The sequence below is a fragment of the Sminthopsis crassicaudata genome, chromosome 1, assembly GCF_048593235.1.
Source record: "Sminthopsis crassicaudata isolate SCR6 chromosome 1, ASM4859323v1, whole genome shotgun sequence".
Lineage (NCBI taxonomy): Eukaryota > Metazoa > Chordata > Mammalia > Dasyuromorphia > Dasyuridae > Sminthopsis > Sminthopsis crassicaudata.
The window spans coordinates 383426828-383443034 of NC_133617.1; the positions used below are offsets into that span (position 1 = coordinate 383426828).

General features: G+C 32.7%; 1 protein-coding gene across 12 annotated transcripts in view; it reads left to right on the top strand.

The window, feature by feature from the left end:
* NEDD4L (NEDD4 like E3 ubiquitin protein ligase) overlaps positions 1-16207 on the top strand; it is a 453149-nt gene that overhangs the window by 346943 nt on the left and 89999 nt on the right. For all 12 annotated transcript variants that reach the window (XM_074279441.1, XM_074279439.1, XM_074279442.1 and 9 more), the window contains 3 exons: positions 1350-1411; positions 1530-1632; positions 6349-6515. In XM_074279441.1, the coding sequence (XP_074135542.1) occupies positions 1350-1411; positions 1530-1632; positions 6349-6515 (332 nt within the window). The remainder of the gene's footprint in view (positions 1-1349; positions 1412-1529; positions 1633-6348; positions 6516-16207) is intronic.

Below are 16207 nucleotides of genomic sequence, written 5' to 3' on the forward strand. Positions count from 1 at the left end.
GGCCATTGTACCATTGGAGATATTCAGAGAAATAATCTTTGTTACCATTAGAGACATACAGAGAAATCTCTAAGCTCTTGGCAATTCATACACACCCTTCTGGAATCCCAGAGGCTACTTGGGTTTGGATCACTCTTTACAAACAACTGAAATCCGTCACAAAGATTTTTCATAATAGTGTCCAGGCTATTAACTGTCAGCAATGAGTATCATTCTTCTTGGTCTTTACCATGGGAAGTATGTAGTGAAGATGTTTAATGTTGCATAGTAGGAATGCAAATGGCTGCTTGCTCTTCATAACATAGACCTTGACTAACATACAGTATTTTTGATGTTTCTTCATGGGAGTGGATGATTCTTGTTTCTCAGAGAGTATCTGTTCCCAACCTTTGTGGCTAATTTCAGCTTTTTGTAAACAGTGATTCAGACTCTAGTGGACTCTTGGATTCCAGAAAGTTGTGTATGAATTGCCAAGAGCTTAGAGCTTTCTCTGAATGTCTCTACTGGTAACAAAGATCATTTCTCTGAATAATTCTAATATCCCTTAAGAAAATGTTAGGGGACAGTAACTCTAAGGTTACTGATATCAATTCTATATTTTGTGTATAGATCTAGTGATGAAGTATTATCAAAACAATCAACTTCATTGTTGGAAGCTCATCATTAAAATACTGTTTCCTGGGACATAATTTTGTTAATCATGAAACTATTTGTTTGGGTGTAGTAACACTAGAATCTGTTTATTTAGGGTGAAACTTGAGCATTAGGAAGATTTATTTTGATTAACTGAATGGGAGGTGGATTAGAAATGGGAGATATTTACAACAGGAAAAGAAAAGTTAGAAGGTAATTACATTAGTTGAAGTCAAGAAGTAATGAGCATCTGAAATAAGGTGGAAGTACTGTGGCAGGTATTGTAAATTGGGTAGAGATTCGAGCTTATAAAGGTATAGTTAACAAGATTTGACAGTTGATTGGATGTAAGGTATGAGGGAGAGGGATAACTAAAGTTTTAGAATCTGAGTAACAGTGAGAGTATTACTATCATCAATAAAATTTGGGAAGTTGGAAGTTACCCGAAGGTAAGTTTAATTGTAATTAGGCATAATAGTTGGATATTGGCCACTAAAAGAATAAAGTTAATCAACTATATTATCATGAAGTAGGTATCCTGTAGTTATAAATTGCAATCTCTTGATAAAGTCTTGGTTATTGTTTCTAAATGTAGGGAATCCAACCGTATTTATACACATACCATATTTCTAATAGAAAGATTCATGTGCAGTTTGATAGATCAAAAACATGAAGACTGTCAATTTTCAAACTTAATTTGCTTCTCATGTCTATAGACTGAAGATCCAACCATGGAACGGCCCTATACATTTAAGGATTTCCTCCTCCGACCAAGAAGGTGAGGGCTTATTTTTGTTGTATTAAGTGTAGGCTGATTTTAGTTTATTAAAAATTTATCCCCAAAGCACCATTTAGCCAAACATTTGGGTAACTTGTTTTTTCTTCCTGTCATTTAGTCATAAATCCCGGGTAAAAGGCTTCTTAAGATTGAAAATGGCTTATATGCCAAAGAATGGAGGACAAGATGAAGAAAATAATGATCAGAGGGAAGATTTAGAGGTAAGGCCCTTTACATTATATTTTTCTATTGTTTAAAAACAGTATAAGAACTAAAATAAATTTGAGGTTTATTTAGAGTATCTTATTTCAGAAATATGAATAAATGTGTTGGCAGTCATCTGTTTCAGAAATAACAAAGGCCACCATGCTTAGACATAATAATGAGCATATATTATAATTCATTGTAGCCTTTGTAGTTTATAAAATGTAAATATTCACCACAAACAGTTCTAATATTTTTCTTCTAACAAAGATAAGAAGGGTTATTAAGTATAGAACTGAGGATGAAGAAATTATTTGACAATTGCTTACATCTGTGAAATTATCTAATGTCTTCATGCCCTATGTTATGGCACTTAAAACAGTAGATTCAATGCTGGACTTGGAGCCTGGAAGATCCAAATTTATATTTTACTTCACATACTTTTTGTGTAAAATCTCTCCCAACCTCCATCTCATCACTTGTAAATGAAGATAATAAGGCTTATTTCGCAAATTATTGTGAAGATAAAGTGATAGTACAAAAGTTCAGTTGTTTCAGTTGTGTCTTTACGATCCCATATGGGATCTTCTTGGCAAAGATACTGGACTGGTTTACCATTTTCTTTCCTGGCTCATTTTCTAGATGAGCAAACTAAAGAAAACAGGGTTAATTGACAAGCTCAGGGTCTCACAGCTAAGCAGTGTCTGAGGCCAGAAAGTAAATCTTCCTTGCTCCTGGTGTGGTAATGTAGCAACTGTGCCACCTAGCTGCCCATAGACTATAAATAAAGTGATGTTAAAACCTTCAAGTTCCATATAAATGCTAGTTGTTATTGTTATTGCATATAAAGGGAAGATAAAAGCATAATGACCTGTGTCTGATAAAATGATTGAATCTTGAATTTAGAAAATGCATGTCTATGTTTTTTTAAAAACAACATGACTATTATGGAAATGCTTTATATGATTACATATATATATATATAACCTGTTAAATTAAAGATAATGATTTTAAAAAATAAAGAAAATGCCCATTTGGATATGAGAGATTTCAAAACTTTATGAAATTTATGAAATCAATAAATCTTTTGTAACAATCAAAGAAAATATATATTTATGTAAGATAGCATTTAATTTATTGGTCAGTTACTCATGGTATCAGATAATAATAATAATAATAATAATAATAATAATAATAATAATAATAAAATAATTTATATTTAAAGGAGGGTTTTGTTTTTTTTTTCTTTCAAAGCATTTTGGCACATCTCATTAGTATTCACATTGCTCTATCTGAAAGAAATAAAATGCTACCTTGAATATGAATATGATTTTTTTTAAAAACCAAATAGCCCTTTTCATTTTATAAAGAATTAACTTTTGCATTTTGATGTAGCTACCAAGAACAATTGAATATCTTTTTATTTAGAATTTCTTTCTTTCTTTTTAAAGAAAGCATTGCCCAGATTTTGTTTCTTTCCACCCCTAGAAAGGATTTGGAAAGCAACCTTATTCATTTAATTCCATCATGACTTGAAGATTTAACCCTTCTAAAAATCCTCTTTAGACCTTGGGATTCATTCAAAGTAGTCAGAAGCATTAGAAAGCCTCTCCCAAGTTTCTTTTTCATTTGGCACCCACGTGTGAGAAATGGATTAGATGACCTTTCCCTGGAAATAAACATTTTGGAATTAACTGTTTTGATAATTTTTTCTTTTCTGTCTCCCTTTTGGGGTGGGAGAGGAAAATGAGAGTATTTAATGAGGAAGAATAGGGTGAGTCCTCCAGTACCTTTCCATTTTATGTTCAAAACAGTTACCTTTTTCTATACTTTTACATCTTGAAAAGACCCTCTCAGTTCTGTTTTCCTGGGCAAGTATTCCTCAGCTTCTGACAGTGGATGTTAATCAAGGCTTAACTATTACTTGGTCTGCCATTTGTGTACAGCTGTTGTATTATGTGAATAATGTGAGCATGTTAGCAGACCCCCTCAGACTGAAAAGCCAAGTTTTGGGCAATATTTCACTTACAACTTTCATCTCTATGTATGGTATATGAGGAGAAAAATGACAAGTGGGTGGTAGACAGTTCTGAATTTTAAGATACCATAAGCATGTCAGCATATTTTCATTTATTATTTTAAATCCAGTAATTTTTTACACTTTTTACACTCTTCTGATGGCAGTAACCAACATATTAATAATTTTACAGTGATTTTACTATGGAATATTAGGAAAGGAATACTTAATGCTGAAAATATGTGTTATAAAATGTAATTTTAGCCCTAAGGCAAGATAGGCTGATTGTATGGAGGCGACATCTGTGGAATAAAAGGAGACAAGTATTAGTTCCCAATCTACATCTGGCTCCAAGAATGAAGCCAGTTGTTGAGGGGGCCTCTTTCCCTAAGAAACTAGTTATGAATGGAGTAGATTCTTACCTAGACAAAAAGGATATTGGCCTGTAATTTAACCATTCCTAGACTTACCACTGATCCATTTTAACTCAAAATAAGTTTTTGAACAGATCATTGAAATCTGCAAAATAGAGATTTTGTTCACCATTTCATTAATCATTTAAAGGTATTAGAATATATATAACTATCATAAAACAAAGCCATGTATGTCATGTTAGTGAAGCTCTGGGTCCTTTGGGCCTTCAAATGAAAAGTTATATACAAGGTACATCATTATAAAATAAAAAGATGAATTTATAAGATAACATACAATTGCTTTATGAATCTTTTCCCCTTCAAAACAGACACCTTATATTGTAATTCTCCTTTTATTCAAATGAAATTGTTATTATTCAGAATATTTCTGATGTTTCTCTTTGGGGTTGGGCTTCAAAGCCTGTAGCAATATATTCAAATCCTATTTTACTGAGATAAGTTATAAGTGAGCACATTAGAATAACTGTGGTCTTGCCTTAGCCCTGCTTCTTGCTAGCTAAAGATTATGAAGGAAGTAGATTAGATTATTCTTTGGGTTTCTTTCAGTTCTAAAATGACTCTAGTTTCTATTTCATAATTTCATTTGGGCCCTGACTTCAGTAAAGCAATTCTTTTTTAACTCCCTTACTCAATTTATTTTATTTTACTCACTGCAGGAGTTGTTCATACATTCTATCTCTTCTCAATCTCTTCTAATCAATTCCCCTTCATTATATCAATAGATAGCCTTAATGTTTTTGGTAAGTGACACTGTTCTAGTCTTTTCCCTTTCTCATCTCACTTCATTTAAATATCTTTCCCCACTATCTCCTCACTATCAACTTCAGTATTGATGTAGTTGATTATCTTCTTCTGAAAACTATCCTTTTTAAGTTTGTGTGACTCTGTTTTTACCTGTCTGACCATTCTACATTTGTTGGATTTTCATCTGGATCTTATCCATCCTGTGTCTGCCAAAGATCTATTCATGGTTCTCCTCTCTTCTCCCTCTGTATTTCTCACTTCGTCATCTCATCATATCTTCTCTGTTCAGATAGCTCTCAGCTCTATATCTATGCCAGTATTTATTTCTCTTCTAAGCTCTAGTTCTATATCAAAAATGCCTTTTAGACATCTTAAACTCAACATGCCCAAACAGAACTCAGTGTTTTCTCTGTCAAACCCTCCCCTCCTCTGAACTTCTCAATTACAATTGACTTTGCCATGTTGTGACTCACTCAGGCTCTCAATTTCTGTGACTCTTCACTCTAACTCACTCTACATATCCAGTCTCTTCCTAAGTCTGGTCATTTTTGCTTTAACAACATCTTTCATAAATATAATTCTTTTTTTATCCTCACACAATCCTCCTAGTACAGATCTTCATGACTTCCTAACTTCTTCAGGAGCCTCTAATTGGTCTTTATCTGTCAAATTTCTCAAGTTCATCCTCCATTGAGTCACCAATTTTCCTAAATAATAATAAACAGCCTGTCAAACTGTCACCTACTCTGATCGAGGTAGATAGTTGTGGAAATCAAATAAGATAATATTTGTAAAGCCCTTAGTAGGTACTACATAAATGCTCATTTTCTTTCTTTATATTCAATAAACTTCTTTTACCTCAAGGCTCAACTATAAAATGCTCAGTTTTGCATTTCAAACTCTACACAGTGTTACCTTTTCCTACTTTTTCCGTGTTCTTAAACTTTATTTCTCTTCAGTAACATTAGCTTTTTTATTTTTCTTCATATACAACATATTTCTGTCTTTTCATTGGCTATCCCCTATGATTGGCATACTCTTCCTTACTACATTCACTTGCTACTTTCCCCACCTTCCTTCAAGCCCAAGTTCATGTCTCACCTTCTGCAATAGGTTTCCTCTCATCTTCTTCCCAGCTAATGCCTTCCTTCTGAATTACTTTCCACTTACAACACATATTTTGCTTGTATGTAGTTATCTGGGTGCTATTAGATTATAAGTTCCATGAGGGAAGGGCCCATAATTTTTCTTTTCTATCTCCAGTGCATAGCAGATTGCCTATAGATAGAAAGTAATTAATAAAAACTTGTTTATTGACTGATTGTTCTTAATAGCTTTTTTAAAATTAGACCTTGTGTAAAAACCAGGTAATATTTTTAGACAGTTGGCTTAATTATGGCTTTCATGGGGGGTTTGTATATATGTATGTGTGATGTGTGTGTGTGTGTGTGTGTGTTTTAAACTATAATGTTGTTTTCTTATCCTAGAAACAAAAATAAAAATAACCTTTTAATCATCCATTAAACTTTATTTTACAGCATGGGTGGGAAGTTGTTGATTCAAATGATTCAGCTTCTCAACACCAGGAAGAACTTCCTCCACCTCCCCTGCCACCTGGGTGGGAAGAGAAAGTGGACAATTTAGGTAGAACTTACTACGTCAACCACAACAACAGGACTACCCAGTGGCATCGACCCAGTTTAATGTAAGTTCTCTATGTTTTTGGGTTAAAGAATACATCTTTGGTTTGGGCAGAGTTAGAATAACATAGAGTATCTTCTTGAAAGCAAGTCTGGGAAGTAAATCCAAAATCAGTAATACCCACAAGTTTTTAACTATCAATAATCCTTTCTTGGCTAACCAGATTAATCTGAGATTAATTCAGAACAAATTTCATTATTTAAGTCCTAAGAATAACAATTTTGTGTCATATTTTTCTCAGGATAACTTGAATTGGTTGATAAATTCTTTGATAAATTGGCTTTACTGAATTGCTTGCATTAATTAATTATGGAATTATGGAATGAAAAATTGAGCTTATATTTCCTAGATTTAGAAGGCTATGTTGAATAAGTGATTTTTTTTTTTCCCCTTGGCTCACTCTTGGTGATTGACCCTTAATCCAAAGTGGCAAAACCAAATTACTTTGGAATCTTCTCCATTCATTAAGTTGGTGCTTATCCACATGGTTGAGAAAGGGAAAGAAGAGGATTTTTTTGAGACACTTTTATTACTTGGTTTTTATAAACCTTTCCAAAAAAGAACCATTTGGCATATGTGCATAGGTAAAAGTATATATAGAGGTGTGTGTGTGTGTGTGTGTGTGTGTGTGTGTGTGTGTGTGTGTGTGTGTGTGTGTGAAAGAAATTTTTATTTTTAGAACTTTTTGAAAATTTGGAGAGACTATGACTATCTGGTTCAGGATAATTTGCATAAAGAATAAAGAAAGTACTTAATAAATCTTTGTTGGATTAAATCATTGCTATAGACAATAAGTTTATTACTATTTACCTTTCTTTAGTACTGGTTCTAACTCTAGATGTAATCTTAACTGTTCAAGTATGAGTTGATGTAATACTAATGTTCACTAAGAAATTTTCTTTAACAAATAAATGAAAATAATTCTATTAAAATTCTATTTGCTTTTCTTCTATGGCTAATGGATGCGAATTTTCCTATGGGTGAATAATTTCCCTTTTCTTCTTACACAATCACCATTAGGTAATTAACTATTAAAATCATTTTGAGGAAATATTTATTGTTATTTAAGCCTACCTTTGTTGTATTTTGGAGAGATTTAGTAATTTATAGAAACTAGGTTTAACTTGGGTTCCTTAACTGCTTGTAAGAATGGCTTTTTGTAATTAAATCAGTCTTTATGAAGACAGAAGTTACATCTGTTATAACAGTAGAAGGCAATATATACAAGAATTTATTCTACTTTGGAAATGACTAGCTTGATGTAATAATACCTTTGTTCCAGATTACTCATCAAATATTTTAAGAGTTGAGGACCAGAAAGTTATGATTTTTGCTCTAGAAAAGTTTGAGTTCATGTTATAAGATTCCCCAGGTCAATACTGGTGGAAGTATGAAATGAAGATTCTTTAAAAAGTTTTTGGTTTGGGAGTGAAGTTAAGAATGGTAATAAATTTGGAAAAATCATCACCCCAGTGACTCAAGTGTCTAGTACTAAAAAGCAAAAGAACTAATTTTTGTCCTGGTATATAGTGAGCACTAAATGAATGCTTGTTGTCTTGTTTTGTCTGTCTTGTCTTTGTTTCTGTCTTTGTCTCTTATTGTTCATATAATTTAAAGCAACTTTTAAAATAGTATTTTATTTTTCCAAATAAAAGTAAAGAGAGTTTCTACATTAATTTTTTGTAAAATTTTGTGTTCCAAATTTTTCTTCCTCCTTTCCCTTACCTCCAGACAGCAAGCAAGATATGGGTTGAATATGTGCAATTCTTTTAACATATTTCCATAACTGTCCTATTGGTAAGCAACTTTAGAAAGAAAGGAAGAAAAGAAAAGACAATCAACCTCAATTAAAGTAATGTAGGTGAAAGTTTTGGGTTTTGATTTTGATTTATTTTACAAAGTATTATACAAAAGTGAGATAGGACAATTATTTTTCAATAGGGCTTTTTTTGTGTGTGTGTGTGATCGGGAAAATTGTGCTTGTATGATCTTAATCAACCCCACAAGTTCTGTTCTGTTTTGTTTTTTTAAGGTACTGAAGTTTTAAATATATCAGTCAAACCAAAAAAAAAAAAAAAAAAAAAAAAGATTATAGAATTGTAGCAAAATAAAACTAAAAGCTTTACCAATACTTGGTAGAAGCAAAGAAAAAATATATTTCTTGCTTTAAGTTCAAGTTCATCATGTTCATTCATGGTATTAAGAAAAGGAAAAGGGATGATTAGAGGTATAAGCCTTTATATAGTTTCTACTATGTACCAGGTATTGTGCTGTGTTTTACAAATAATATTTCACTTGATCCTCACAATGATCTTATAAGGTAGAATTGCACAATTGTTATTTTTTAGATAAGAAAACTAAGGAAACAAAAATTAAGAGTCACACAGTTAAGTATCTGCAGTTGTATTAGAATTTGGGTTTTCTGATTCTGGGTCCACTGCTCTCCAGCAGTAAAAATAAAGGATATGCCTGAGCAGAAGCTCCACTAAATACTGCATAGGAAATGGGTAATCCTTCCCTTTCCCGTCTAATTCTGTGTTAGAGAAAATATAAAATATATAGGATAAAAGAGGTAACAATCAGAGTCAGCTTAGCATGCTATCTCCTCATAAACTTTATATGGAATCATCACTAAATAGCCAGATCCCTGGGGGGGGGGGGGGGGAAGGAGAGGCATTTCCTTCCCTTTTTATGAATGTATATTGCCCAAAGAGCTTCCAGAACAAAATTCTGGAATTTTGTTAAGTATTCTGGCAGAGATTTCCAGAACCATTAATTCCAAGTAATAAAGTATCCTGGAAGAAACTGATACAGCTGAGTACTTGATGTCTGTTGAGAGAAAACTATCTTTGAGAAAATAAAATTAGTGAAGAATAATTAATTTGATGTCCATAGTACAGTGGAGAGGGGGATGAGGGGGATGATGGATAAAAGAAAAATGCTGAACTGAGAGTCACATGACCTAGTTTCTAATATTGTCTGCCACTTTATGACTTTGATTAAATCATTTAATTATTTCTGAATTTTGGCTAATCACTTGAGTCTGTAGTGGTTTTTTTATTTGTTTGTTTGTTTGTTTTTTTAATTATTTGGCAATTTTTAGTGATTACAAATCCAGTGAGCAATAATTTTACATAGTTTTTGTTGTTGTTCAGTTATTTTCCAATAGTTGCCCAATCTTCGTGAGCTTATTTGGGGCTTTCGTTATATACTTCTTTAGCTCATTTTTACAGATGGAGAAACTGAGGCAACAGTTAAACAACTAGTAAGTTTCTGAAGCCAGACTTGAAATCAGAAAAATGTCTTCCTGATCACTGTGCCACCTAGCTGACCACTTAGTTCTTACATGCCACCCTCTGAGATTTTGCTCCCTCCTGACCACTTTCCCTTAGTTGGCCAGATGGTTCAGTTGGATAGTCTGCACCTGAAGTCAAAAAGAGTTGAGTTCAAATGTGGTCTCATAGACACTTAACCAGCTGTGTGATCCTAAGCAAGTCACTTAATCTTTTTGGTGTTGTCATTGTTACAGTTTTCTTATTCATAAAATGAAGATAATAAAATTTCTTGTGGTAAAGATCAAGTGAAGTTATTTGTAAAAAGTGGTTAGCACAGTGCCTAGAATATAGTAGATGCTTAGTAAATGCATATTCCTTTCCACCTTCATAAAGTCCTTTGTTTCTTATAATTTCAGTTTAGGTTTTACTTCTTCCTGGAGTCTTTCCTGATTGCTTCAGTTGTAATCGCTATCTTCCTCTTGAAATTATTTTGTATTTATTAACATATATGTTATATTTCCCTAGAAGGATGTTAGTTATCTGGGGATAGAGACTATTTTGTTTTTGCCTTTGAATTCTCTTGGACTCATCAGAATGCTTAATGAGTTAAATTGATAGTGAATCTGTTTTAGAACTCGAGTTAGCCCCTAGAATTAGCTAGAACTTTTACTCACCTTTCCTTAGTATATTATATAAAGTGTGTATGTGTGTGTGTGTGTGTGTGTGTGTGTGTATATATATATATTTATGTATGTATATTATATAAAGTATATATATGTAGTATGAAAACATATAAAACACAAATGTAAAAAATTTTAAAACTGAAGTTTTATACACAGATAACTATAGTACTAGTTATAATTAGCATTTAAGAATTTAACTAGTATTTGACAATCAGGTCAAATAAGAAATCTCTAACAATTAGAATCTAATGTATAAGAGAACTTTTTAAATTTTATTTAAGTAATTACTGTTTCAAAAACTGAATTTTGTTTCCTACTATTTGTATTTCCCTCAAAAAAAATCATCTTCATCATCTTAATCTTGCTGTTTAGCAACACTGAAAATGTATTTGCATTTAATATTATTGACTAATACACTTCATCCCTCAGAGTTAATCTCTTTACTGCCTATTGACTCATTGACTTAAGTGTCACAGGGAAATCTTATAGCCATTTGGGATTTTCCCATTGTTATATTCAGGCTGTATTTTCACAAGAACACATAAAAGTGTAGCCTTTCATCTTCAGCTAACTTTCAATTTCACTGGCGGTGTTTAGTAATTTTTTTTTTTTTAATCATATTGGACTCATGAGTCCACTGGTGGTTTTCTTGGCAGAGATAATGAACTGGTTTACTATTTTCCTTCTTCAGTTCATTTTACAGATGAGGAAACTGAGGCAAACAGTGACTTGCCCAAGGTTTGCCCAAGTTACATAGCTAGTAAGTATTCTATCTTCGTTACAGGAATTCAGGTTTTCCTAACTCCAAGTCTGGCTCTGTATCTATCTAGCCATCCCAGTTTCATTATGAGGCAGGACATTTTAGCATTCTGAATACCATCAGTTTTATATCTTGGTTGATTTTTAACATGTACATTATTTTCTTACAGAGTTTTAGGGCAGTATGACTATCATATACAATTAGTAGTAAAATACTGTTCACAGACTTTTCAGAAATAGAACAGTTGCATGTCTCTATTAGTAAAGGGAGTTTCCTCCATGAAAGTCCCATACACTAATAAAATTACAGGCCTTGACTGAATTCCTCCCCCCTAAAAAACAAGCACCACAACAACAAAAAAGCCCAACCTTATTTCAAAAGAAGTCACCTGCATTTTTATCTTATTAAAGTAGAAGTTTCTTGAGAGAAAGAACTAAATTTTATCTTTTCCTGAGTGCCTAACTCCTCCAGGCTTTGTGCATAGTACATATTTAAAGCCTTTAATCTCTGCTGATAGTGTGGGATGAAACTAGTGGATTACTTGAGCCTAGGGGTTCTGATTTGCAAAGGGCTAAGCCTATCTGGTATCTGTACAAAGGCTGGCGCTAATATGGTGAGACCCTGAGAACAAAAACTAATGGGCTTTCCTTAAGCAAAAACTAATGGGCTATCCCAGGTTGGATAAATAGCTTTCAAAGCTTCATGGTCTGTCAGTATTGCAATTAGGCCTATTTTACTGTACTTCCAGCCCAGAGACAGAAGACCAGTCCTGTTCTCCCCCTTCCCCCCCAAAAAAAGACTTTTGAATGAATGAATGCAAACTGAATTTTTCATCATTGTTCAGTTGTTTCAGTCATGTCTGTCACCCTATTTGGGGCTTTTTAAGCAAAGATGCTAGAGTTGTTTGTCATTTCCTTCTCCAGTTTATTTGAAAGATGAGGAAACTGAGGCAAATAGGATTAAATGACTTACCCGGTATCATATAGCTAGTAAATATCTGATACCAAAAGTGAACTCAGGAAGATGAGTTTCCCTGATTCTAGGGCTACTATTCTATCTACTTTGCCCCTCAGTACCCTTTCATCATCTTTAAGAGATACTAGAATATTTCAGAGTTTAAACTGTGAAATTTAAAGGAACTAATGTTTTTCCCTCTGGTGTTTTTTTTTTTTTTTTTTTTTTTTTTTCAGTTCTCTTATTTGGGTAGTTTTTGTAATCACAGATTATACTTAAGTCTGAAATATTGTATAAATTGGCTATGAGAACATAAAACTGCCAAGTATAATATTACATAACTAGCATAGATTTATTTTTAATCATGTTGATTCTGTGATATAGGGGTATAATTTGTGCATTTGGGTATTTTGGTTTTAATTATACATTCATTCACATAATTATATCAATCTCTACTTCTCAGATTTCATTCATTTAACACTTAATTTTAGATTTAGTTGATGATTTAAGTTAACAGAATAATATTTTTAGACAAGTTATTGATTTATCTTTGGTATAGTTGTGAAAGTGTTTTCCTTTTATATATACATATATATATTTGTGTGGATCACTACTATCAATTTTAATTCAAAGTCCAATAATTATGAAACTTTATTGATTAGAATGTGAACTGTGCTTCAGTTTACCCATTTTTCTATCTCTGAAAATGATGCTAACAAAAATAATAGTTTTAAAAGATCACGGAAAAAATATATTATACTTAAGAGAATATATTGTTTTATCGTTTGAATTATTTTTGTACCATCAATTGTAACTTGTTGATGTATGGCCCTTTCATTTTAGGATTAAATTATATTTTTTTATTAGAATTAATTGGTTGGTTTTTTCCTCAAAAATTTTAGGTTCATATTCTTCACATGAGACTTTCTGTTTTTTTCCTAATTTAATCATAAAATCATAGACACTTAAAGCAGAAAAAAAACCTTAGAAGTCATATTATTCAATCATTTCATTTTACACATATGCACACTGAGTTTCTTAAAAAAGAAACAAAAGACAGTTCCTACCCTGAAAGAGCTTACAGTCTCATAGGGGAAATAATATACAAACAATTACATACAAAGCAAGTTCTATACAGGATAATTAGGAAATAACTTAGAAGGGGGAAACACTAGACTTTAAAGATATTAGGGGAGACTTCTTGGAGAAAGTGGGATTTTAATTGGGACTTAAAGGAAACCAGGACAGTCAGTAGTTAAAGTGAAGGAGGGAGAAACATTTTAAGCATGAGGGACAGGCAAGATTAAAGCCTAGAGCTCATATGTCTTGTTTGTGGAAGAACAGGGGGCCATCATCAATAGGGAACCACTAGAGTTTGTTGAGTTTGGAAGGTGATGTGATCAAACATGTATTTTAGGAAAATCATTTTGGAGGTTGAATAGAAAATGTATTGGAGAAGGGAGATTGCCCTGCCAATCCACCAGCAAGCTATTGCAGGACCTTTATTACAATAATGTCACTATCAAAGGAGAGGAGGAATATTTAAGAGATGGAACAAAGGTGAAATGATAGGTCTTAGCAACAGCTTGGATACAGATACCATCTATTTGAATAGGGAAGGTAGAAAGAAAGAGAATAAGTTCTAGTTGAATTTAAGATGTCTACTAGACATTCAATTTTAGATATCTCAAAGGCATTTGGAGATGGAGATTGGAGGTCAGCCAGGAGTTTAGGGCAGTAGAAAAATCATTAACATGGTGTGGGTAATTAAATCCCTGAGAGCTGATGAGATCACCAAGTGAAATAGTGTGAAGAGAGAAGATAAGACCCAGAGGACAAAACTTTCGGATACTTATGGCTATAGAGGACATGATCTAGATGAGGATCTAGCAAAGGATAGAGTAGGGGTAGTCAGATAATTCAGAGAACCAGGAGAGAGTAGTGTTCTGAGAGCCTAGAGAGAAGAAAGTATTTAGTAATGGACAATGAATAAAAGTATCAAAGTCTGAAGAGAAGTCAAGAAGAATGGGGGTCGAGAAAAGGTTTTTAGATTTGGCAATTAACCAATAATAAATATAAAATATTTGTAGTTGCTCTTAAAACTTTTCAGTATGATGCTTTTTTACTAGAAGTCTTAGAAAAAGAAGCATTCTGTGACTTAACATTTCTGATGTAGTTTTCCTGGATTTTTTTAGTATCTCTTTAGTATAGGACAAATTGTTTAATCTCACTTCACATCAGTTTCCTAACTTATAAAATTCAAGTTTTTGCCTCAATGACCTGTAAGTTCCTTTCAACTCTCTCTCTGTAAATCAGTGGCCGTTTGCCTTATTTTCAGACAGCTCTTTATAACGTATCCATAATCCAGCTGTTTTTCAAATAAAGAACAAGATTGATTGAATTTATATTTGTTTACAAATTCTACTTCCAATATTTGAACTTGTACTTATAACAAATTTTGGACGTTAGGCTTCCACTTTTGTTTGAACTCTAAATTTTAAGTAGCATTTTCTGCATGAGAACATATAATTATGATAAGGGGTAATAATTCATTATATTTGGTGACCAGCCAAGTGTTAATGTTTATTTAAGATAAAGAACCTGCTTTGGATAAGAGAAGAGGGAGGGATGTATTGACATTGAAGTGATTTTAGAACAAAAGATTCCAGTAAAATTTTGGAAATAAATGAACTAAAGAGATTACCTTAGGGGATAAAGAAGAGACCAGAAGCCAACCAATTTGTTGTTTTTTTGCCTGATATTTTGATCTATCATTAATAATTTCTCTAAATAAAAAATTCAGGCACAGTGACTAGTGAGCAACTGGGAAGTAAAAAAACAATTCTTTATTTACTGAATCTTAGGATATAAGAATCAAAACTAACAACGTGCCAGCTGAATAAGGGGGGAAATTGAATGGCATATAAGATGAGCCAAATAAACAAAGGTATGAAAGAATCATAGATTCTAACAGAACTCAAAAGGGTTATGCCCCTAGAATAGGACAGTAAGGTTATATGGTAAAACCTATGAGGTGACAACCCACTTGGAAATATGTCAGAAGAGCTAAACCATAAAACAAGTGTTCAATCTCAGGAAAAAGCTGCAGGGGAACCAGTGGTGGATACAGCAAACAGATAAAAAAATGGATGTCAGAGAAGACAAGATGGAAGAAAATGTGACTTTTGTGGACAATATCCTAAAGTGCATAGAAACATAGTTCTAGACATGGACAAGGAGACTAAACTTCTAGAAGAAGCAAATGAGATGATTCAGAAGGCTGATATTAATAAAGATCATGTTAATATTGCCAATAGTAAAGAAAAGAAATTCATAAATAGCTAATGATGTTGCTGCCCTCATTTTGGATTTTCTTTCATTTGCTACTTTTTCTAGTTCCTCCTAACTCATTTGCTTCTCAGAAAAAAAATTTAGGGCTTCTTAAAATTCCTTTTTATCAACTTATTCTAAGGAAAGACTTTTAGAGTTGAAAGAGTGAAATATATTCCAGTTATTTGCTTTCTTAATCTCTGCCCTCATGAGAGGATGGCTTTATGCCAATTGAATTTTTGCTCTGTGATTCTTTTCATCAATCACGGTTTGAGGAAGTATTTTTAAGAGTTTCACACCCTTAAAATTACTTTACGTCTTCCTTGTCCATATAAGCAGATCTATTTGCTTTCAAGATTTTTAAGTATTGCTGAAAGACAACTATAAAAGAAGATAAAGTGCATATACATAAGTAGGGAACTGTGGAAGTTTTTTGGAGGGAGGAGGGCAGTATTAGTGTCATTGTTATTTCTGTCCTGTACCTGTCTTGCACAGTGTCTATTCCATAATTAATAGTTACTAAATATCTATTCACTGATTGGATTGATTGTAATAGTAAAAATTCCACAGGCCCAAAATTGAAAATTTACACAGAGGAAATGATATTCAGTTTTCTAAACATCCCCCTCCCCCATTTAAAAATATTGTTGCATTCACTGTTGATTAATTTAAAATTTATAATGAGGTTCATTCC